Source organism: Bacillus rossius, chromosome 6 (genome assembly GCF_032445375.1).
Source record: "Bacillus rossius redtenbacheri isolate Brsri chromosome 6, Brsri_v3, whole genome shotgun sequence".
Classification (NCBI taxonomy): Eukaryota; Metazoa; Arthropoda; class Insecta; order Phasmatodea; family Bacillidae; genus Bacillus; species Bacillus rossius.
Window position 1 is genome coordinate 70657135 of NC_086334.1, and position 25411 is coordinate 70682545.

The window sequence follows — 25411 nt, forward strand, 5'->3', positions numbered from 1 at the left end:
GAAAACATATTTTGAGGTGTTGCCAACTTAGGAAAATATTAAGAAGTATGCTGCCAACTTAGTAACAGGAATTAGAAATAATGCAAAACTAAATACAGTAATAACATAAAAAAACATTGTAAGGTACCAGGTCTTCAGTATCTCAAAAAACGGAAACATTACAAATATTCAATTAAATTTATGGTATATAAATATGTTTTAAAATGTCAAGTGTTATACATCATTTTAAACAGCATGAAATTTTTTTTTCTTTCAAATAAATTGGAAATTTAGATTTTTTAAATAAAAAAGGTACTCTCTCCCCTTAAGTACATTTCATTGTTAAAAATTGTATGATCATTGCCCGTTTAAAGTTAGATAATTTTTCACGAGCTTTAAGTCAAAATATATTTTAGATTGCGAAAATGTGTTTCGAATATGAATACATTGTTTGCATACAAATGTATGAAATATGAATTCATTGCTCTATGACAACAATATTTCACACGACAAGAGAAAATATGTGCCGATGTCGTCCATTGTACTACAAGGAAAATTAAATTTCACTGCCGTTCATCAGCCCAAGCCAATTGAATCGCTGCAATCAGCTGTCCCAGCGGTCGCCATGTTAAGGGCCGGTTTTATGACCCCCGGCTAAACTCCCGGCTAAAATTTAACCTCAGGCTAGCTCTTATTTCTGTTTTATGACTCCCTGTTAACGTCTACCTCCCAGTTAAAGTTTCGACTATATTACTAGCTTCTTAACCGGAGGCTAAGCGACAGAAAATAAAATGGCGATGTATCAGGCGAGGTTAGTTGTTGTTAGTGATGATGACTATTTGAGGAATTCTATTGAATATTTGCAGGATGCGATGGAATAATTTATTACTATATGTAAAATGCTTCGCTTTCGTCAAAGTTTTATTAAAACTTACATGGCATGAAAGTGTAGTCACGCTTTTCTATTCTCGTCGAGTCGTGTATTATTATTTGACTTTAATTGATCACGAAGTACATAAACGTATGCTATGTATATAAACTTAAATGTTCCTGCTTAAGAATATGTGTAAATAAGTGAATTTTAAAATTGCAAAACGAGGGTTATTATTACCGGTAGGTACCTATAAAATGCGTGTTTTCGTGGAAGTTGTATCTGTGAATTTTTATTCGTAATACAGTGGACATGTGCCGGGAATGAAATGCACTTCATACGACTTCAGACGTGGTTCTGATTCAATGAATACAATTGAATGTGAAAATAAATGTTACCCAATTATCCCTTCCCTATCTTACATAACTTTAGGTAGGTACTTATTAACTACCTGCCACTCAAGTGCAAAACGAAAACAGCACTGGCATTATTCTGTTTCCCGTATCCAAGTTTACCTATCCCTTGATCCTATCAGCATGACCCTTTATATGTTGATCTTGTTTTACATTATACTTGCTGTTTTAATTTATAATGTTGAAAAATCATATTCATAACACAAAATACCTAACATATCACGATACAAACAAATTATGTCAGGTCTTGTAAAAATGTATTTCTTTCATATACATTTTACAATCATAATTATTTCCCCAGTGAATATATCTAGGATCTCTCGACCTACTAAATTAAAACAACAAGCATCCTATACCACAAACTAATTCCATCAGGATCGGATTAATTTGGATACGTGATACGAAACTATTAGTACAAAAATGAAACCTACACCAGTGAAATGAAAATCGACAAGTATTTTCCTGAAACAGGGTCTATATTGTTTGATTATGAAATAAATTTATGAAAGAAATAAGTGTTCTCTAGCAAAAATGTCATCCCTATTTATTTGTTTGTATAGAATTACTTCGTTAGTTTTTGCTTATAATATATAACCTAACAAAATCATGAGTTGAAATACAAGAGTAAAGTTGAAAACATGCGGTTTGAATCTTAAGGTGGGTCTACACTATATAACAAAAACAAGTTATATTTGTAACATGTTATACAACAAGTTATACAACAAGTTATACAACTTGTTTCATAACATGTTACATAACAAGTTAAATAATAAGTTATATAACAAGTAATACAACTTGTTTCATAACATGTTACATGTTTTTAAATGTGTATACTATTGTGGACAAACGGCCAACATGTTATACAACAAGTTATTTAACTTCCTTTGATCTTTACCGACACTGCATGGGAAACATATAACTTGTTTTATAACACTTATTTTGTTATAAAACATGGTGTTATATAACATTTTTCTTCACGTTTTCATAACAAGTTATAATATATAACTTTGTTGTATAACTTGTAATATAATTTTCATTATTTTCATTTTGTAACATGTTGTATAACTTTGTAATATAACATTTTATAACTTCTTTTGTTATACAGTGTAGACCCACCTTAAAATTGTAATTTTACGGTTTAATACAAAGCAGTTTTGACGTCGAAGTAGTTTTTGGTTCATTTAATTTTATCGGTTGCAAGATAAAGTTCGTGGCATATTTCTTTACTGCAGCTGTAAACATTCCGATTCAGAATACACACAAACATCTGATTAACATTCTACCAGGGAAAAAAACTGTCGTGCAACAAAAGTTACAAAATTCTGGTTTATTTCATTACCAACACACCCATTATTACACCACACGCTTCGTCATGTTCCGATTAGCCAACCGCAGGCTAAGTATGGGTCATAATACACCCCTCGTTCGTTAACTGGAGGCTAGCCTAACCTGTCGGCTAGCTAACCTGAGGATTTAGCCGGGGGTCATAAAACCGACCCTAAATGACCTGAGTTTCTTATATTGTTCTAGTAAAATATTTTGTATAAAAGTTTGCAATTATATCAATACCCGACTGTTAATCCAAAATTCCATAAATTCTGAACTTAATGTTTGGAAAAAAAAAATTTATTTATCTAATTATGTTTAAGAAATTTATATGTTTTATTGATATTTAAAATTTAATTTTTGATGTTGGCATTCAACAACCGCACAAAAGAATGGGAAGCCTACGATTCACTCATCCTTCTGGACATACCCGAATACTCACGTTGGCAAGCCTTCTTTCAACAGACGAGAGGCAAACGCCCGATCGTGCATCTTCGGTTTTTTTTTTTATTGTAAATAAATATGCAACTCATGAAAACTAATGGTCAATTAGGTTATGTTAGCTACATTATAAATACTTCAAAACATTGTGGATGGTTGATTTGGTTAGGATAGCTACATTAAAAATACTGTGAAATCATGTAAACGGTTTCCTAGCGCTGGATAGCTACATATTAAAAAGTTATCTGCTAAGCAACCATAAAATGATTTTACAGTTTTTTTAATGTAGCTATACTTACCTAATATAACCAACCATCCACAGTGTTTTAAAGTATTTTTAATTACTTCTTGCTAATTTTAAGAAAAGAAGGCTTGCCAACGTGAGTATTCGGGTATGTCCAGAAGGATGTGTGAATCGTAGGCTTCCCCAAAGGAATTACTCCGTTTCATGGTCCGATTCTTAATAGGCAACGCGATTCAATCGCGCACACGGTCGCGCATAAGTTGTCAACTTGTATGTTATGCTTATATAGTCTTTGGATGCAACTGTAAAGAGAGATGGCGAAAGCTATTGATGTTGCTTGGAAATTCGGAGGTAGTTTTAACAATTTTTCATTCGCACCCCGCTTATGATATCGGTTGCTTTTGTACTGTAGTCGGCACCTTGCTGGTCCCTAGTTATAAACGTGCTACAATGAGATTGAATGTTTTTTTTTGTTAGCGTTCGGATTTTGGGTAATCTTGGAAAGCTACTTTTCCTTAAAATGTAAAATATAAATTCCAAAATGAAATATTTTACCTTGAAATGTTTTCTTATTATTATCATCATCAATATCTAGTAATATTTAAAGGTTTTAACCAATAATTTACAATTTTAAAGAGTAACTATGTTTAGTTAGGTCAATTTTTAACAGTTATTAGTCATTTTAAAGATTCGTGTTTGGTTCCTTACATTAAAAATTATGCGAAGTCGTGAGAATGTTTGGTTAGGTTAGCTATATGAAAAATATTTATTTTTAAATCATGTGAATGGTTGGTTAGGTTAGATAATTTAGATATATTTTTTAATTGTGTGAACAGTTGGTTCATACATTTAAAATACTATAAAATAGTAAGGGTGGTTGTTAAGTTGGTTACATTTTGTTTTGGTAGTTCCCAACTATTTGTTCAAATATTATACAGTATTTAACCTAATTTAACCAACTGTCCAAATTATTTATCGCCCTTAATCTAACCAACTTTCCTCACTTTTATGAAGTGTTTTTATTTTACTAAAACTAACCATTCTTACAATCTCAAGGTATTTGAGTACTACTATAGAATGTCATAGGCCTACCATACCATTATTCATCATGTTGCCAAGATGGTGTATCTTACATCATCACCCCCACTTTCCTTCAGGAATATGCTAGGTTGGAGGGGGACGGCAACATTCTGGGCTCTGTTGTATCTTACATACCAATAATACATTTCCTTGGAATTGAGGATTTTTGTACCAACCAAACACTGGTGTTGCCATTTTCATAATATATTTAAAATTTTTAACATAATTAAATACTGGTATTGCAGAATAGAGTAGACTGGGTGGGACTGTATTCTACTTCACAATATCAAGAAAATTTTTTCTTTTCTACATTGTTTACTCATTTTAAGATTTATATACTGGTATCACCAAAATCATGTGGGACAAAATTATCTTCTTTCATTTGCCTACTCCTATGACATCATTCACTTCCCTCCCCCTCCCACATTCCTGTTTTAAACTTCCTCATTTGCTGGTATCACGTTCTAGAATTGATCCAGTATTTGTAATGTTTAACCTAACTTCACCACTTGTTAAAATCATAAACAACCAGTAAACGAATTAAGTATCACAACACCCTCTTGCAGAATCATTCTTAACATGTGAGGAAGTAACCATTTAACTGTAGCAGTGTCTTTAAACTAAAAAAAATAATGCTTGCTTTATTCAAATTGAAATTTAATAATGGTCAGGTTTAATTGGAATTTTTTCAATTCACGTGACACAATAAACCTCCAAACCTTTATTTTGTTACATTGTCTATGAGCTGTGAATGATAGCTGGAGTGGGCATTGGCGTGCGCAGTGAAGGCGTGCAGCAGCGAGCAGGCGGAGCTGGGGTGGGCGTGCCTGCAGCTGCAGCTGTGCCTGGCCACGCCCACGGGGGGCGTGCAGGTCGTGTGCGTGGAGATGTCGCTGCGGCAGTTCTACCGGCTGCTGGACGAGCTGGAGCGCTGTCGCGACGGCCTCGGTGCCGTGGTGTAGCTCCCTCGGGCACACAGACGTTCTCCTAATTCATTCGTCTTGCATCTAGTGGCTACTAGGAAAGGCAATTTGGATTAATTTTGGGTGACTGTTTTGCTGAAAACTTGTTTATTCACTGTGAGATTAAATTTTGAAAATACATATTTAAAGCAGAAGTATTTTCACTTTGATTATGACACATGTTTAGGTTAATTAATGTTTTCACGTAAAGACTTTTTAAAAAAAAAATCTCAGTTCATTGGCTGGACTGAGCATATGAATTTAATAATTCTTTGAACAACGCATAATTTTTAAACATTTTTCGTCAAACAAATCATATTAAGCAAATACCTTACATATTGAATGTTTTATAGCTTAAAGGACAGATATAAGAAATAAATATACACATCAAATGTAAATGTATGTTAATTACTCCAGCAAAATGAAAATGTTATCTATCTCACTCAATCAATCTTAAAAATTTTGATTGGTGATGCATTTTCATGAAAGAGACTCATACTTCTAATTACCCATATTAATTCTTCTTTCTTTAGTTCTTAGAAGAAGTCAATTACTGTTTGAACACGTATCTATATTCCTGCTGCTAACCCATTATGTATTATGTTGATAGGTCTTCAGTTCTTTAAGTGTAAGGGTCCTTTCTGCTATACTTGTCACTGGAATTATTGTTCTAATAATTTGAAGCAGAATGTGATATTTTGCAAAAATAAAATTTGATGTTCTTTTGAAGCATCACTTGCCACCTCAATTTTTTTTTAAGAGCTATCCCACTTTATGCAATATATAGTTTGAATTCTGACTTAAATCTAAGTGTCAAGCCTTTATGAAATGCATTTGTACTTTTCAAAAGCCTTAATTTTGTCATCATTACTAGACATTACTCAGTTGGTGGATTGAAAGACAAGATAGTAATGGCTAAATCTTTATTCTGGCTATGAAACAAAATGGTCAATAACTTTCCCAATAATTAATTGCGTGAAGTGTTCTGTTTATGTTGTATTTATTCGCTTGTATGTGTCGTGTTTGTATTACTTGTTCTGTGCACACCTCTAAAGCTTCGGCTGTTGGTGTGCATGTCACAAATTTTAATAAATAATAATAATAAATAATAATATTAATTTTTACAAGGCTCATCCACAAAGTCAGATTCCCTGGGGCCATTTACAGAAACAAAATTTCATGAAAGTATTTATTGCAACAGTTACAGCTACTATTCAACACATTCACTACCAGAATAGACACATTTATCTAACTGTGGGACCAACTTTTGGCTGCCTTTGTCACTGAAGTCTGCCGCCTGGTATTGGAATACCATATCTGCATCTCTGTCATTCTCAGAAGGCTGACGCTGACTAGACTGAAATCACTGGGGTGAGGGTCGAGTTGAACTCCTGCAGGAGACTTGCTGTCCGTCGAGCCATGTACGGCCTAGCATCACGGTGAGGAAGACAATATGGGCACTAAGCATCCTGCGTCGCTTGTTCTGAATGGCCCTTTGCAATGTCTGCAGTGTTTCGCAGTAACACACTGCATTCGTTGCCTCACCTCTGATCAGAATGTCTGCTTGAATTTAGTCTTACAGTGAAATTCACTGTGACACCAATGCATTGGTTGATGCTTTGTTTCTGGGTTAATGAGGGCAATCCATGATTCATCACCTGTATCATCCGGTCCGGAAACTCGTCGCTGCAGTCATGGTACTGCTGCAGAAATGTCTATGCTGACTCCATGCGCTTTGTTTTGTGTTGTCAGTTGCTTTTAGCACCCCTGGTGCTCAATTTCCCAAACAAGTGCTCCGTAACAATTTAGTGTAACCAGGAGTGGAAAATCTGCTGGGAATGACTGCTGAGTTTGTCAGTTGTGAAACGACAATTCTCCACAATGTGATCCTTGCACAAGGTATTTTTAAATGATGTATGGCCTCCTACTGTACCCACTTTGTCGACCTGCTGCAAGTTGCCTACACCAGTGAGCACCATCTGCTTGCTCATGACATCAGGCCATAGACCCGGCACAGTTGATTAATTTGGAATAGTGCTGTGCTCTGTGCATTCAAAAACTTCATCACTGACCTTCACAGTCGGTAGGACTGGAATAAGAGTATCCATCTTAAGCTGCGACAGTGCTATTGTAAGAACCCGGGGAGTACATAGTGGATGCTCCATGTTAAGTCATTGCTCTATAATGTACATGAATGCGGTTCAGGCATGTGGGACAGGTGAAAAACTAACTTTGTGGATGTGCCTCATAGTTTAGAACATATTGAGAACAGTAGTACAGGTGTTGGTTGATGTTTCAGGGTTAACATTACTTCTAGAGCTCTTCATGCTGCTCGGGCCCACATTTGTCACACTTCACCGTACCAGACCTACATGATCTACTAACAATTTAAACAATAATTTCCATAAATATACTAAACCTGCAAATTTGAAAGCATCCAAGTAAAATATGCTTCATAGACCTAGCATTTATTTTGTTTATAGTTTTGGAATGTTACAGAATGTTCATCTCAATATTTGTATTAGAAGAAATGCATGAAACTTCTCATTTGCCATTCTTTTATTTTTTATGTATCCATTACAAAACAGTAGCTTTGGAGATAGATTTGGACACCTATGTACTAATCTATAAGGAATGCTTGTACTTTTCTTTTAAATTGTTTGTGTGAAGATCAAAACTATCGTTGGCCCTATCCATTAATTTCTTACTATGTTTTCCATTTATCAATTCACCTATTTGTAAATCATTTTGCTATAAAAGCAGCAATTGGCAAGAGGTTACACAATTAGGGGGGGAAACAGTCTTAGCCCCAGCCGTAATGTACCGATAATAAAAATCCATGTCTTTCACTCAAACTGCAGGAAATACAATGAAATGAATCGGACAAATTCAGTACAAACACCTACAAATTTTCACATCACAGCTAATAAATGCTTACAAAGCAATTAAGCAGTAAATAAACACAACAAATTCAATTTCATGATTTAGCCATTCATCTGAATCATACAAGTGTATATCAAAATAGTGCTTTTAATGCAAATATCACAAATCCACCGTATTGGAATACAGTCAAACCTCATTAATACGAATCCGCTTAGTACGAAATTCCCGTTTATGCGAAGTACTTTCACAGTCCCGGAAAATTAAGTATGATTTCCTATGTTATTCAGTACTTTTAGTACGAAATACGGTTAATATGAATTACGAAGTTGTTTTGATCCCTCAAGTAGCTGTTAACGTGTATAAGTAAACGGTTAATACGAATTTCACCGCCGAAGTCTAAAGTAAATCGTCTTCATAACCGTCATGTAAACAAACGTTTCTCCAAAGATAAATGTATGTATCCTACAGCGCAAAATGGTCGAAAAACAAGATGAAAAGTTCAACTCTAGTGGCGATGTTAGTAACTAAACTAGAAAAGATGCCATGTTGTAAACGGAAAACGAAAAGGAAAGAACTCTATACCTTATTAATATTAGTCGTCGGAAGTGTACATACTTAGAAGTTTAAACAATCTATGGAAAAAAGTTCTGATATTTTCCATTGTTCACTAGAGGTGTAAAAGTAACGAAAAAATGTGTACCCGTATGTATTCGTTACTATAACAATTAGTACTCGTTACTTTCGTATCGTTACTCGTTACTTCTGATACCGCATAACATGGCACATGCTATGTTATGTAACAGCAACGAATCGAGTCGTATTTCGTACGCGTACAGTATGACGTCGCGTAAATAAAAATAAATCGAATATAAACAATTAAAAATATTTGATAATTAACAGCTTTTGTTAACCAAGAAACAATTAAATCTCATTAGAGCGGCTTTATTATAATATATCTTTTAAGATAAGAACATAAAACGTGAAAATATGCGATAATAAAAAAAACAAAAACATACATATTTATAATTTGTAAAAAATACTTTCTTACGTTGTTTCTGTTCGAATCTAAAACTTTGTCTACACACACAATACCTTTAATAAACAGTAAAAAACTTGGACGACGAATTTCCAAATTATACTTTTATTAATAAACAAACATCGTTCTTTGTAACGAATAAGCGCGCACATGAGTAAAACATACGAAAGATGCGAGTAACGAAATGCATTCGTGTGTAACGTTTCGTTACTCGTTACCATACAGACCTGCCAACTCTCACGATTTTAGTGTGAGGCTCACGATTTTAAGGTCCATCTCACGCCCTCACGCCAAAATAGTGTTCCCTCACGATTTTTCGGGGCCCCAAGATTTTGTTTGTAAAAATTACAAAACAAGTTTTACGAAAGCTTACAGTAACGAGTTTCCATCAATAATAGAGTCACTTAAAAAAGCAATTTTGCGTTTTGTAGCATGTGCCGTGCTGATTTTTCTATCTCGCATAGTGGAAGAGGAGACGTGAAACATGTCGCTACAAAAAAAACACAACTAACAGGTCAAGTGTATTGCTTCCAATAAAAAAATTAATTTTGCTGTGAACAGTGATAATAGTGTTACACGAACAGAATGTTATTTTACATCTTTTTTAGTTGCGGCCCTGCATGATCACTACACGACAGCGCTAAATTATGTTCAACTAAATTAAATCTGCAACCTATAATTTGTTGAAATAAATTTTGAAGCAGAGACCATGTAACATATGTACAGGTATGCACTTAAATTTAAAGATTCTCATTTGTTATTTTTTATATCTAACCTGTATTTATGGGCCTGAAAATTTTTATCGAGGACCTCATGATTTTTTTAATTTGAATGTTGGCAGGTCTGTAGATGCCGCACCCGTTACTCAGTAACGAATACATACGGTTTGCTACAGCTCTATTGTTCACGCACGTGTATCTTAACCTCAATTTTGAGTGTTTGTTGTTTTGTAATATGACTGCGAAACGTAAACGCAACAAACTTACACTGCAAGTTAAAGTTAAAATTATCGAAGAAGTAGACAATGGAGAGGGAACGAAAACTGAAATTGCAAGAGAATTTAACATCCCGCAATCGTCGTTTTCGACAATATTAAAAAATCGTGAAAAGATTGAATCGGCTTTTGCGAGTTCGTGCAGATTATAAACAAGAAAAAGAATGCGGGGCCCAAAACATCATGAAATGGAAGCTACATTGTTGCAGTGGTTTTAAGAAATGCGTGCAGCAAACTTGCCAATTTCTGGACCTATGATTCAGAAGAAGACAGACTACCTAGCATTGAGGTTAGGAACTTGAGACTTCAAGTTCAGCAATGGTTGGCTACAACGGTTTAAGGATCGCAACAATCTTGTTGGCAGAACTATGTGTAGGGAGTCGGCAGCAGTATATATGACCAAAGTTAAATGTGGTAAACAATGCCTATAAGAAAAAGATAGTGCAAACCAGAATTGATGCTTTTTTTTAAACCAAATGTTTGAATTGAAAATGTGTCATGAATGCAAGTTTATTGAAGTTTGTATTATGATTTATTCTTTGAGTGTTGCATTGTGTTTGTTTTATTCAGTGTTTACATATTGTCATGCATGTAGTGAAGCCAGCTTATACTACCAACGGTGTGTATAATTTTCTTTATAATTGTAAATATAGGCATTTAAAGTTCAATAATTTTTTTTTTGTCATGATATCCCAATAGTTTGGTTAATACAAACCCTCGTTATTCTATTAACTATTTAAAAACACACAAGTTACAAATTATGCACCAGTAGCAAAAAATTAAAAGAAACAAATTATTCACATACCTACCTAAGATGGTGAAAGAGAAGTCAACTGTGTAAACTGCGACTTAAAAGTGGTTTCCATGAAAATTCTGTCAAGATTAACATTTTTATATTGTCTTATAAAATGAACCAAGAATTATATTAATTAAGAAGACACCATAGGCCTACTACAAAACTGTATCTAGTCCAATTTAAGAACATTTCAACATCAGCAAACTTATGTCAGAACACTCCATCAAGACAAAACATCTAATTTTTTGAGTATTTTGAAAAATAGTCAGAAATAATTTTAGATTTCCTTTTCTCCACTGAGTGTTGTACAGTATCAACCTCAAGCTTCTTCTCTGCAGCTTCTTTTCTGACTCTGTAAACACCTTCCAACATGGCTTGGGCCAATCCAATTTCCTGCATATCTTTCTTTTCTACAGCCCTCTTTAATCTCTTATTTGCCTCCTCAAAAAGTGCATCTGCAGTCTTTCTTTTTTGCTGCTCTTCACTTTGCAAACTCTTCAATTTGTTCTCAGCACCAGCTATTATCTTTCTCTCATCTTTCAGTTTTTGTATTCTCTCTGCTTCCACTAATTTCTTTTCATCTGTTTCCAACTTCTTCCGAGCTGCTTCTTCTTTTAAAGCCTTCTCATTTTGCAAGTGTGTAAGGTAGCTGCTATGAGCTACACGAGCCATTGCTAATAGCTCTCTTGTAATGGGAACCAAATCAGGCTTGCTGTGGTACATCTTCATTATTGCACTCTTGACAGTCATTGCTGCATTGAGTGTTCTTTCCGACATGGAAGCTTTGTCTTGAGTTAAGATGTGGGAGGACAAAGAAAACCCTCGCTCTAAGTCATCATTTCCGTGTGAAAGAGCCAAAACGGATTTTACAACTTTAGCAATGTTTGGGTATTTATCATCACCAATACTGTTCTTCAAAACAAAAAACTGAACCCAGTAGTCATCTATACGGCCACCACACACACTTTCCTTTTCACACTGGAGTAGTTTCCATTCATATAACAGAATACTTTCATCAATTACAATGGGCAGACCCTTTGCTAGAGCAACAATGTCTCGACAACTGCGGTGTAAAACCCTTTCTTCTAGCTGGAGGCAACGGCAATTCTTCAGAAGTGGTTTCAATATTAGGGGTGACTTTCTGATAACATGAGTAACAGCTTCAACATAATGGTTTTTCACTCCAGCCAAAACCTTCCATCCACCTGTAACATATACCCTTTATGATTTGTAAATGTATTTCGAACCAAGAGTTAGGGTGCCCACTATATATACTTATATATCCTAATTGCAACAGCAAATTCTAAAACACATTTACCAGGTGTTAAAATTGTTGGTAATTGTCTAGAATAGGGTCTCTTGTTAAATACTTAAAAAAAATGTCAAATTAAAATTTGAAAATAGGGTGCACTCAATAGTAACAACCTTTATCATTAATAACCTAAAATGATTTTCAAATTAGAATTTTTTTCACCCCTATCATCAATAACATTTCGAGGTAAGTTAATCACACCTCCTGCCTGCTAGTTTTGTTTTTTTAGGGATCTCCTTTTTAAAAATATTATAGATTTTTTTTTGGGGGGGGGGGGGGGGAGAAGGAAGAGATTGATAGATTTAAATCTTAAACAACTAAATCTAGAACTTTCCTTTGAAATTTCTGTCAAAATCTCTTTCTCAACATGGATTTTCTGGGCAGGAAGTAGGTTCTCTGTTTTTAGTAAATCTTCACTTACACCAACAGTTTGTATGAGTTCTGGTTTGCAAACCTTTAAACCTTTCCAAGCAAAATCTTAGCAAGAGTGTCTAGTTCATCATGCATAACATGTATCATTGGTTCTTCCTTCTGGAATGCACCAGTGAAGCGTGTGAATACTCCGGCACTGCTGCACACGAAAAGAAGTTCAGCCTTTATAATAGGCTTCTTTAGTAAACTCACTATTCTCTTGTAGTTGTTGCTCTTGACTAGGCTATTTCTCTTCTTGGGGACATAACTTAGGAAGTATTTTTTGAGAGCTTCCCATTGTTCGATCAATCGTGATGCAGCTCCTTCTAAGGTAAGCCACCTTGACGGAACATGCTTGATGAAACTATGTTTTGGAACAGATAGGTCATCTTGTATTTGTAAGTAGTCCTCACATCTTGAAGGCCAACCATCAAAAAAATCATGGACAGCCATTACCAAATCAGCTACATCTTCTCCAAGTTTATCAAGTCCACTGAGAAATGCTTTGTGAAGTGTGTGGATGCTGCATGTGCCAATATTAACAAGGGGTGCCTTGCGAATAGAAACCAACTCTTCACATATAATACGAGCAACTTTCTTGTTGACATTAGGGCCATCACTCCCTAACATTAATATCTTCTGACGAGGTAACCCAGCATTGTCTAGAGCAGAATTAATTTTCTCAACTAGTATTTCGTCTGTAGCTGATCCAATAAAAAAGGTTTCAAGATGGTGAGTGATAATCTGTAGCTTCGTGTTAGACCAGTACCTGATAGCAATTTGCAGTTCCTTTCTACCTGTGTGGTTTGTTGTTTCGTCGTAGCATACTGAATAGTATGCACCATCCATGTCTTTCAAAATAACATTGCGAAAATATGGGCTTAATGCATCTGTTAGTAGATACCTAAATTTAGTGCTGCTCAGGCTGAAGTCCTCAGGCACACCCTCACCAAACATACTTTTAAAAACGTCAGCTATTCCTCCACAAGATGATGCTGAATAATTTGAAATAATACATTTCATTACCCATTTCAGTTCTGCACTTGTTGCACGATCTCGTACTGTAAAGACATTTAACACGGTTTTCTGAGGACACTTCACTTGATGTGGAAGCTGAACATGAAGGTCGAACGACCGTGAATTTTAGCTGACTAGGAGCCAACTTATTCCGACATTCACTCTTATGTCGCTCGCAAGTAGCATGCTGAGATAGTGCTTGATACCCTTTGGTTGATATTTTGATTGTGCCACAGCAAACTGCACAAAAAACATCAGTATCGTTACGTTTTTTTGCCCACTCGTAAATGATATATCCATTATCAGGGTGTCTACAGGTCCCGAAAGTCCCGAAAGTCACGAAATTGAGGGATTGGTCATGAAAGTCACGAAAAAGTCCGGAAATTAATGTAAAAAGTGTAAAAAGTCACGAAATTTTAATAAAATGGACTTTTTTTAAAAATTGTTTTTGTTTATGTCCCGTACGGACAGACAAATTTAATGTACAGGTCTACCAACTATACATTGTATTTGTAGTAGCATTTATGTGGGGTAATACCGTTGGGTAATACTCAGAAAGTGACTTTTTGCTGTTGGTTAACATGAACAATTTCAATTGGCTCTTCGACTTTCTTGGCTGTTCCACTTTGTGCGCTGGCCTTTGCTGTTACAAGATGGCATAGTACATGGCTGTTCATCCGTGTGGGAAATATTAAACACATAATTGATTGTCTCCGTGTACCTGAAAGCTGTATTTTAAACTGTGATACTAAAATACTTTTAATGAGCGAAGTTAGGTTTTTCGTTTGTAAAGTTAGCCAGAACTAAGCGTGTACAACTATTCGAAACAGCATATGCAGAAACAAAGCAGTTTTCCGTTCGTGTTAATAAACTTCAGTGATGTGCCAGTGCGGTATTTGGCTTTAGGACTAAACTTGAGACATATTCCAAAAACAATCTGTGTATTTTAGTGCTGTAGGTGTTACAAATCAAATCACGACGAATAATTTATTATGAAAGGATGTACATACAACGTTATGATTAACACATTTGGCCTCTGCTTTATTATTATTGTTGGTGGCAGAAATTACAATCTGGCTAGGTAAGTTACGTTTGTTGACATTGTTAACGTTTATTTACTCTTTATTATGGTAATTATTTATGCGAAAGTGGAAGCAAGCGTTTAAACTCCGTGAGTTTTAAACTTGTAAACAAACATTTTTTTTTTTATTTCACGAAACGTGACGTGACCATACATCAACCAATGGCATAATTTTCCGAGTTATACCCCTTTTATTTCAGTTTTACACATTAAATTTACCTTGTATTTCACAAACGAATATGTAGTGATATTTCAGTATTTATAATTATATATAGGCCTATATGCATGTGTGTGTGCTACGAAAATATATTTTCCCTCTTTCATCATACACGTTTAGGATAATTAAATCTATTTTATTAAGACATTTTCTATAATATAAACACAAGTAAATTCCCGCCAAATTAGCATTAATCAAGCATTTGTATTGAAAATGTCTTGCATATTGTGTGTATTATGAAATGTCTCGTGGGTGTTTCTGTGTGTAGTGGTTAAATTGTGATTATAAAAATGCCAGGTAAATGTAGTTTTCGAGACAGCTGGTATGAACTGCCATATGCAGGCACCTGGAAGTTGTGGCTGAGACGCGATGAAACTGATACAAATAGAGCATTTTGCTGCATCTGCAGAACAAACTTTGATATTGGTCATGGAGGTGTCAACTCAGTTAAGACACATGAAAAGGGTAAACGTCATCTTCAGTTAGTGAATGACTTGAGTTCAGGCAAACAATCCCTAATAACTAGTAGGGATAAGCTTAAGTCAAATATTTGTAGTGATGTGACAGATACTAGGCCTAAACCTTCATGTTGTGGGCTTGATGCATCTGATTCAAGTAATTCAAAAGTGCACAAACACGAAATCCAGCCTAGTGATTCTGTTTCAGCAAATAGGCCTACACATGAAGCGAACCCAGTTGAAATTATAATTGCAGGCTCCTCTAGTAGTGATACAACAGGCCCCAAATTTGCTAGTAACATTCAAAGGTACATGCTAAGAGATGAAGTGACCACAGCAGAAATTATTTGGGCACTAAACAAAGTTGTGTGCCACAATTCTGCTAGAAGTGCTGGCACTGCAAGTGATTTATTTAGTGTGATGTTTCCCGACAGTGCAATTGCACAGAAATTTAAGATGCACAAAGACAAGTTGTCTTATGTTATCACATATGGTCTAGGTCCATTTTTTCAAGGAAGTTTAGCTGAGGATGTCAAATCTTGCCCATTTTTTGCTGTCTCCTTTGACGAGAGTCTGAACACTGTAGCACAGAAAGGCCAGATGGATATTGTTGTACGCTTCTGGGAGGCCAATAGTAGCGACATATCCACACGTTATTTAACATCAGTGTTTTTAGGCAAATCAACAGCAGAAGACCTTATTTCAGCTTTTGTTACGGGAATTACAAATTTGAAATTGTCCCTGCAGAACATAATTCAGATTTCTCTGGATGGACCAAATGTCAACTTAAAGTTTCTCAGAGATTTGCAGGAGAGGTTTTTTCAAAGTGAAGATGGTAGAAGTCAGATTTTTGATGTTGGAACCTGCTCCTTACAGGGAGTGTACAAGACAGCTCACAAAGAGGTGGGCTGGAAAATTCACGAGTTCCTCAGAGAGATCTACTACTTGTTCAAAAACTTTCCATCTCGACGGGCAGAGTACACTCGTATTACTACTTCTTCCGTCTTTCCGCTGAAATTTTGTCAAATTCGGTGGGTTGAAAATTCAGTTGTTTTAAAGAGGGCAATTGAAATATTACCATTCCTCAGGAAATATGTCTCTACTGTTGAGAAACATCCTCCAAACACACAAAATTTCACAAAAGTGAAATCTGCTTTGACTGATTCGTGTTTGTTGGCCAAAATGGAATTTTTGTTGTCTGTTGCTTTGCAGTTGGAACATTTTCTGACCACATTTCAGTCCAACAATCCACTGCTACCATTTTTATATGAAGACTTGTACTCATTGCTAAATGAAATAGCAAACCGATTTCTGAAGAAATCAGTTCTTTCTGACAACCGTAGTGGAACCAAACTGATTGCCATTGACCCAAGGGACCAGGCCAATGTAAAGCCTATAGAGCATATTGATGTAGGATTTGGTGCAAAATCTGCTTTAAAACAGTTGAAGGAAATTGAGTCAGTTAAGTTCAAAAATGAATGTAAGAAATTTTTGCAACATTTGTTTGGGAAATTATGTACGAAGTGTCCATTGAAGTTCAAAATTGTTAAAGGAGCATCTTGCTTATCTCCAACTGTACTGACTAGTGAGCATTTGAGAAGTGTAAGGATAAATGTTGCTTTGGAAGCATTTGTAGATAAACAACAAATTGTTCCTTCAGATGCAGATTGTGTCAAAAGAGACTACTTAGCATTTTGTGAGAATCCACAAGTTCAGGCTGCAGTAAGAAAATTTGACAGGAAAACTGACCGACTGGATGCTTTTCTATTGAATCTGCTTTCTGAGTGCAAAATAGAAAACAAAAAGTTTGTAACATTCATCCAAAAAATTCTTGTGATGTATCATGGAAATGCTGCTGTAGAGAGAGGGTTCTCTGTGAACAAAGAATGCTTGGTTGAGAACTTAGAAGAGCACTCTCTCATTGCAATGCGGAGCATTTATGGAGCTGTTACTGCTGCTGGAAATGTTGCAAGCGTTCCAATTTCTAAGAAGATGATTTTGGCTGTGAGAAACTCTTCTGCAAAGCGACAAGAAGCACTTGAAGAAAAACGGAAGGAAAAAAACAGCGAAGAAGAAGAAAGGAAAAGAAAACGAAGTGAGGTGAAGGAGTTAGAAATGTGTAAGAAGAGATTACTGGAGCACACAACAGAAGAAGTAAAGAATCTTGAGAAAAAGATATTCCATCTGAAGAAAACAATGTAATCCATAATATCTGAAAAAGGAAACATCACAAATTTATGATGAGACTGTATACCTTATAGAAAAGCCACTTTGTATAATATTCAAACTCCTCATTCAAAAGTGTAAATAAATGTGCAAGACTAATGTAAACATGCAAGATTAATGTAAACATGCAAGATTAATGTAAAAAATGCTAGGTAATGAAGATTTGGGACTAGTGAACTAAGAAAATTGAAATCTTATGTTATGAGTAAGTAGGTAATGTTTTACTTTACTTTATTTCTGCTAGTAGTATTATGTAAGTTATTTTAAACTATTAGCCATTTTGTTTTCTTGTGTTGTGTAACAGATATTTGCCGACATCCTCATATGATGTAATTTAAACAAAAATTGCCGCGTACAGTTTTACGCAAAAAATTACGTTTAGTGGTCACTAAGGTCCTGAAAAAGTCCTGAAATTGGTTTGCCAGATATCTGTAGACACCCTGATTATCATCACGCCTCTCTAGCCACTCGCTACGAAAACAACACTTCCCCATCATCACCACAAACATCAAAAAATTACGATATTATTTCCCGGTTACTTGTTTATCTCGAATAATAGTATATCATGACACAAGTAATATCGCTAGCCAAGGCCCATAAGGACAAAACTAAATTAAGACAGTAATCAGACTAACAGAGCACACTGGCGCGAACATAGGTTATCTGCCATCACGTGGGAAGCCTACAACTCACATAGTTTCGGTTCCCTGCAAGAATTTCCGAAGATTTCTTAAGTTTTGCGTTTTGGTATTAACGCCACTTCAGCCGCTAAATCAGAAGTTCAAGCATGTTGTGACTGACCTGACCTGACCTAACCCTTCGATTTTTTTAATTTCAATTTTTGAGAGAAATTCGAAGTTGCACGAACGTGATATGGAACCGAAACTTCGTGAGTTGTAGGCTACCGCCATCACGTCAGCCGATCGATACTGTAGGGCGAATCGATTAATGGATAGTTCGACTTCAGTTGTTTACGCTTTTATGCATGTAAAAAACGATCTAGACACCATCCGTGTTATGGAAAACGGCAAATACCTTGATTACAGTCAAAACCACAAATTCAAGCATTTAATTAATGTCACTTTCATAAACGGAAATGCAAATTTTGGGCACCAATATCGAAAAAAAAGTAAATTAAGTGACTGTTTTAAAAAAAAAAGTGACAAAAAAGTGATTGATAAAAAATAAGTGAGTTAAGTGACCATTTTCGACCCCTGTATATTCCTTTTCATAGGACCCTTACTATTAAAATACATTTATATTTAAGTTTGAAAGCTTGTAAATTCCTTGCCAGAGATGACTGAATTCGAACTTGGTGCGAAAAGTGACATACATATTTTGACCCCTCCCTCACCGCTTTAGTAAACCATTCATAATAGCCCAATTTTACAGAAGGGAGGGTGAAATGAGCATTTTCTCACTGAAGGTTTTTCAAAGGAAGCGAAGTTGGGGTATTATAAGGGAGGACACTAGATGGTTTGTGTGTCTGGGAGGGATGAGCTAGCCTTGAACATTACAGAGGGGAGGGAGGGAGGGATGATTTTATGCGTCATGAAGCCGCTGCCGCCAACCAGCCGGGCGAGCTTCGTGTGCGCCCACTCACGTTGCAGAACCTACAGTTGCCATAATTTTAAAGGAAATGTCCCATTTTTTTTTGTTATTCTTACATGAACTTTATTGGAAGTATTAAAGCCGACAAAAATACGCTGTGTGTTAAAATTAACAGTTTTTAATTATCTTTCATTTCGTTTTTTCTTCAGATTTTCATATTTTGGTCAAAATGTCCAATTCTTTTACGGTTCCCGAGAATGTATTCGTAAAATAACTGCTTCGTTAAATCCGGGGTTCTAGTGTATTTAACTACGGCAAGCAAGAAAACGTACATGTAAACTAACCAGTAAAAATAAACTGTCTTTTGACATATTTTGTTTAGAGGTGGCCTGTAGGGCGACGGACTTGTCATGAAGGTTGAAGTGGGTTTAAAGCAAAGCCGTCTAGCATTGTGAGTGACAGCATCTTGCCATTGTACGGCTGGTTTCTTAGGGAGTAGCGTTTTGTGAGGGAGGGGGGTTGAAATCAACTGAAAACATCTATTACGACCCCCCCCCCCCCCCCCCTCTATTACGACCCTATTCCTGGGAACTGTGAGGGGTCGTTTCAGAGAGGTTTGACTGTAGTCTGGATCTAGCCTCGAAGGCAGATAAACGTGTCCAGCCTTTGAAAGGTCCCGGCACAGTTCAGGGGCCTGAAGCGTAAACGCTGCATTTTCATATGTTTTGTCACAAAGCTGTGCACTTAGAGGTGGTTACCGACCTGACTTCAGATAGTTTTGTTGCTGCTCTCACTCGATTTGTCAAGACGAGGTCTATGCCCTCATTTGTACTCTGATTGTGGCACTAATTTTATCGGTGCTTCGAGACAGCTGGGCCAGGTTTTTTAAACAGTTTCTTAAATCCCCCTTAGTGGAAAGCTTCGCTATGTCGCATGAGATCACCTTTAATTTTTTGCCTTCTGCCTCTCCTCACCAATAAGGAGTCTGGGAAGCTGCGGTCAAATCAGCAAAATACCATCTAAGGCGAATCATTGGCAGCCAAGTGTTTACTCTTGAGGAATTGATGACGCTCACTACTCGAGTCGAGGCTGTTCTGAATTCTAGGCCTCTCACTCCCATTTCTTCTGACCCGCATGACATGGCTGCCCTTACCCCTGGTCATTTTCTAATTGGTCGGCCTCTGGTCTCGCTGCCCGAGCCTTACGAGAAGAATGGAGATAGCGATCTATATCTCCGAGATGGAAAATGGTATGTGCACTTGCCAACCAGTTTTGGACACGGTGGTATCAACAGCTGCAGCCTCGGGGTAAATGGCACACGACACAGCCTGGTCTTCAGGTGGGAGAAGAGCATGTCCCACCCCTGTCATGGTGTCTAGCGAGAGTCGTCAAACTCCGCCCTGGGAATGATGGCATCACAAGAGTGGTAGACGTACGCACACCGAAATGAGAACTGCGGCGTCCGGTACATAAGTTGTATCGTCTCCCACAACAATAGTGATAGTGCATCAAGTGACTTACCATACTGTATATAGTGTAAATTGTGTTATGATAATGCTGGACACCTCAGCCGGTCTTGGCGGGCGGTAATGTTCGGTAAAATAATACACGTGTTGTGCTTATCGTGGGATTTGGCGGATGGATACTACTCCTGCAAGTAGTCATCTGGCAACACTCCGTTGTTAGAGCAGTGGCGTCACGGTAAGCTTTGATCTGGCACAGTTGTATATACACAACAGGTAAGGTAAATCAACCAAAAACAAATTCTTTTTTAACTGCAATACCAATATACGTATAGCACTTCATGCTGTATTATTGTACATGTTAAAATAAAAAAACTTATCTTATCTGAAACAAGAAGGAATTTTTAAAATGCTGTTTCAGGAGAGAGATGTCTAAAATTTGGAATTCTATAAATAACCCACCCTCCACAACCATGAAAGGAAAGGTGTGACCCGTACAATTTACCAAAATAATTGTTAATGGTATGAATGAGAAAACATGTACTTTTACTTAAGATGTTAATACCATGTTTTCTCGCATAACCATTGTACATTTTATTCTAAAATCAAATTTGAAAAGTAGGGGTGCGACAATTATGTGAGAAAAAAAATTTGTTAGATAGTTATATTTATGAAACACCCCCCCAAAATTTATGGAAAGTACGTTTATTTAAAAAGTGAAGTTTGAAAGAGCACGCCAAACAATTTAAATTAATAAATTGTGCAACAAAAACCTTTCTTCAACTTTAATTAGAAACACCAAAACTGTGACGCGAATGCCACTTGAATCTGTGACGTGAACTAACGCGTAACTATTGTCGTAGCACACACTTGCCACGAAAGAGTGCGAGCCATCAAATGTAGTTAACTCATCACTTGACAGTGCATGTTGCATGCACTCGGCGAGATTGATATTCAACATGTAAACGCTCTATACGGGAAGCAACATAACCAAACACGAATGATGCCATCTAGCGCTTTCTACATTATTGTAAAATACATCTTGTATACGGAAAAGATACCTACACAAAGCGCTCGGCATCTAATAGCGGGAGCAAAAACATGCGACGTTTACGAGAGAAGTTATTTTTATCCCAGATTTGATGGTCTAAAATATAAGTGCGACGATTATGTGATAAAAGAGGGTACATCTGCGTATTTTTCTTCCAATACCTGCAATACTTTGGCCGATGTATTGGTATCAATACAGTCCTAGTTGGAACTGCAGAGGCTGGCACAAACACCTGAAGAACCTGTCAAAACAATGACTAGGGATAGACAGAGAAAAACAATTCAATGGAAATGAAACTTATTTTTATTTTGTTGTCATCTCATATGTAAACAATTATCACAATGAAAGTGGAAACATTTACGAGGGATGAACAAAGCTGCAGCAGATCCCATGAGGTGCACTGTATGCACAACTGAAAATGCAAAAAGAGTTGCTAACAATTATATTAATAAATAAACGAGCACTTGGTTGCACCAAGAGGGCACGATCGATCACTGCTGCATCACGCCCGGGCATCTTAACAAACCGGAGTGTTTTCGGAAAGGCTCTTTTCCAATAGATTCTTTTTCGTAAACACAACACAAAATGTGTGGTTTCCACCAGAACTGAGAAAAACGCTAGTGGTAAAGTCGCTTTCGTAAGCCACACACCTTGCAGTCGAAAATAACATCTCAACTGTGGTTCGTTAAGAGGTCTGCTTTGCTTCCCTCAAGACAGAATAAAAAATTCTTCAGATTCCCTTCACTCCCTCTTTCCGCCTCTCGTGTGGCACTGCCAGCACTTCACAGCCACTCGGATGGTTAAGGAACGTAACACGATCAAGGGCAGCACGGTGAATCTTGGAATTTCACGAAGGTTCAGAATGCCACAAGACTTGTACACAGCTACAATCAACAATACCTAGCAGGCTAACAGCTACACGAGGTAACAATGCAGCTGAATAAAAAATGTGTGTGTGTGTTAAAACCTAAAAGAAGTGTGAACAGACGCAAGGCGCTCATCAGTCGAGCAGTAGCGGCTTGGGCTTCTCCCAGGAGAAGATGTCCCGCCCGAAGTGGCCGTAGGCACTCGTCTGCTGGTAGATGGGGTTGCGCAGATTCAGGTCCCTGCGACACACGAGCCACCAGACCGTACTCACTGCTATCTATCATATGTGCTAAACATATTAATATGGCACTTAGTTTTTAAAATCCACATTACATACACGGTAAAAGTAATCAATGCAGTGTTTTTTATCTTTACTAACATAAAAACCAATATAGTTTTATTGAAATTAAAATTAATTTTGATGATAAAACTCTCAAATCGATGTCCTTTCGAAATATCTGGGAAAATTCATTAGGTAACAAGATTTTAACCCACATTTTTTATAGTATTTTCCATAAATTTATGAGTCACGATTTTTTTTGGTTGTCTACGAAAGCAGTCATTTAATGTACAATTCGCTGCAATAATTGTTTATCAAAAAAAGCTACAAACAACTCAAAAAGTAACAAACTTACTAAATACACATCTATTATTTGCAGTCCACCTAGTTGAAAATGGCGCACAAAGCACGTGAAAACTAAAGAACAGCTAATGATGAATAAACTTGAAGTACCAGTGTTACCATAAATGGCCAGATACCTATTGTGCAAGTAAATGTTATAGTAAAATAACCTTGTATGCAGTACCATAGTTACCATGAACGGCCTGATACATATTGTACAAGTTGGATATTACGGCACTGCTTAACGTGCCCAGCACACACAAAACCCAAACAAGCTTGCAAAAGAAGGGGTCACAATGCTCAGAATGTTTGGGCATGAAATGGGTTTAGATTAGTGATGGGTCGATTCCAATTCCAGAATCGGTCGGTTCCACCGATTCCACCATAATCACATGATTCAGAATACAATGGTTTTGGAATCGACCATGACCGATTCCTGCATTGTTTTTTTAAAGTTTGCAAAATACATCTCCTTCGAAAAATGTAAGAAATATTAAAATGTATGCAAATTTAATTTTTAAACTACATAATAAAATATTTTTTACGGAACTGAGATTTACGAATTTCTGTGATTAACGTATTTATTTACTTGCATAGCCATTTTCCCCACAGTACAAATGCAGTATCTACTTTCCCACTTTAAGCGAAAGCATTTTTCGGAAATTACGTTGCAGCAGCACTGCAGTTAATAGTAAACCTTAAAAAAAAATTATACAAAACCATCAATGTTTAAAGAAACTAATGTAAATTTTATTTACTAAACGTTAACTATTTGATCATGGCAGATATGTTTGCCATTGTAAACAACCTAATTTTTTGTTTGTACTACCTGCCATGGTAAACCATACGGCCATGGTGACGTGAACATGAAAATTAAGAGGTTTCACATCTCTGCACTTTAAACTTTAAAGAATTATAAAGAACATAACTTTTTAACAAGATTTTACTAAAATTCACAGTGGATTACTGCAACCATATTAAAATACAGCGAAACCCCTTATTTGCGTTACCGTTATTTGCACTATATTCTTAAGGTCCCGTTTAGTTCCCATTTAGTCCAATACAATACTTTCACGCGAATTACGTCTCAAAAATCGAATCCATCCCGCTATTTACGTCACGTAACAACCATAAACAACTTGGTGCAATCGCCATAGATGATGAAACTGGAAAAGAATTATCCGAGAATAAACATGTGAAACGCATCAAAGATTGCGTTCATATCGAAAACCACAACAAACACATTACAAGATGGCGATAAAAGTTGTGCTGGCTCTATTTGCGCTGCGAGCGCTGTTGAGTTTCTGGACGATATTTTAATCACATACAGTGAAACCTCGATTCTACATACACTCACGGTTCTCCAAAATTTGTCCTTACGACCGAGTTGTACGTACGAACCAGCGAGGCCAAATTACGTCCATTTGTGGCTGCTGCTGCCACGGGAAATGACCTGCCGTGACTATATATTATGCTGATGTAATTTCGATCGAAATTATATCTATACTTGCCAACTTTTGAAATTCCCAATCCAGTAGAAATTTTAAATGCTTTATTATAGCATAAACCAAACACAGCAATTTGGTACTCCATGATTAAACATAAAAAATAACCAAATGCTGTATATTTTAAACTATCTAACAAAAAAGTATATACGGCTATTGTTTGATGTTGTGTATCAATAATGGTGATGGACAGACTGTACTGGCAGGAGAGGGTCAGGCAGGGGAGGATGAAACCAGTTTTGAAGGGTAGCGGACAGAGGGGTGCCGTGAAGCTGGAGCGGAGAGCTCGCGAGGGGACAGTGTGTTTGTAGGCTCTGCGTGTGGACTGCACACAGAGATGCCCAGTAAATATTACAGTGAACGATGTTGTTATCATTTCACAGCCCTGCATCATAGTAAGCTTGCAACATTTTGGTCCTCCGGGCCGGATCGGTACGACAAGTGAGTGTTTACCGGTTCCGCGCACTATGAAAACACGACTAACAATACAGTGGCGTAATTTATACAAATGTAACGAACAGTCAATGGGTTTGTGTAAGAGACTTGGTGCAGTTTGGGAGCTTCCCGTGTTACGTCATCGCAATCATTCCCGGTCGCGTCCGCTC

General features: G+C 36.6%; 1 protein-coding gene across 4 annotated transcripts in view; it reads right to left on the bottom strand.

Annotated features, from left to right (window-relative positions):
• Nucleotides 1–22097: 22097 nt before the first annotated feature.
• LOC134533290 (S-adenosylmethionine synthase) overlaps nt 22098–25411 on the bottom strand; it is a 169654-nt gene continuing 166340 nt past the window's right edge. For all 4 annotated transcript variants that reach the window (XM_063370752.1, XM_063370753.1, XM_063370754.1 and 1 more), the window contains exon 10: nt 22098–22918. In XM_063370752.1, the coding sequence (XP_063226822.1) occupies nt 22813–22918 (106 nt within the window). In that variant the 3' untranslated portion in view covers nt 22098–22812. The remainder of the gene's footprint in view (nt 22919–25411) is intronic.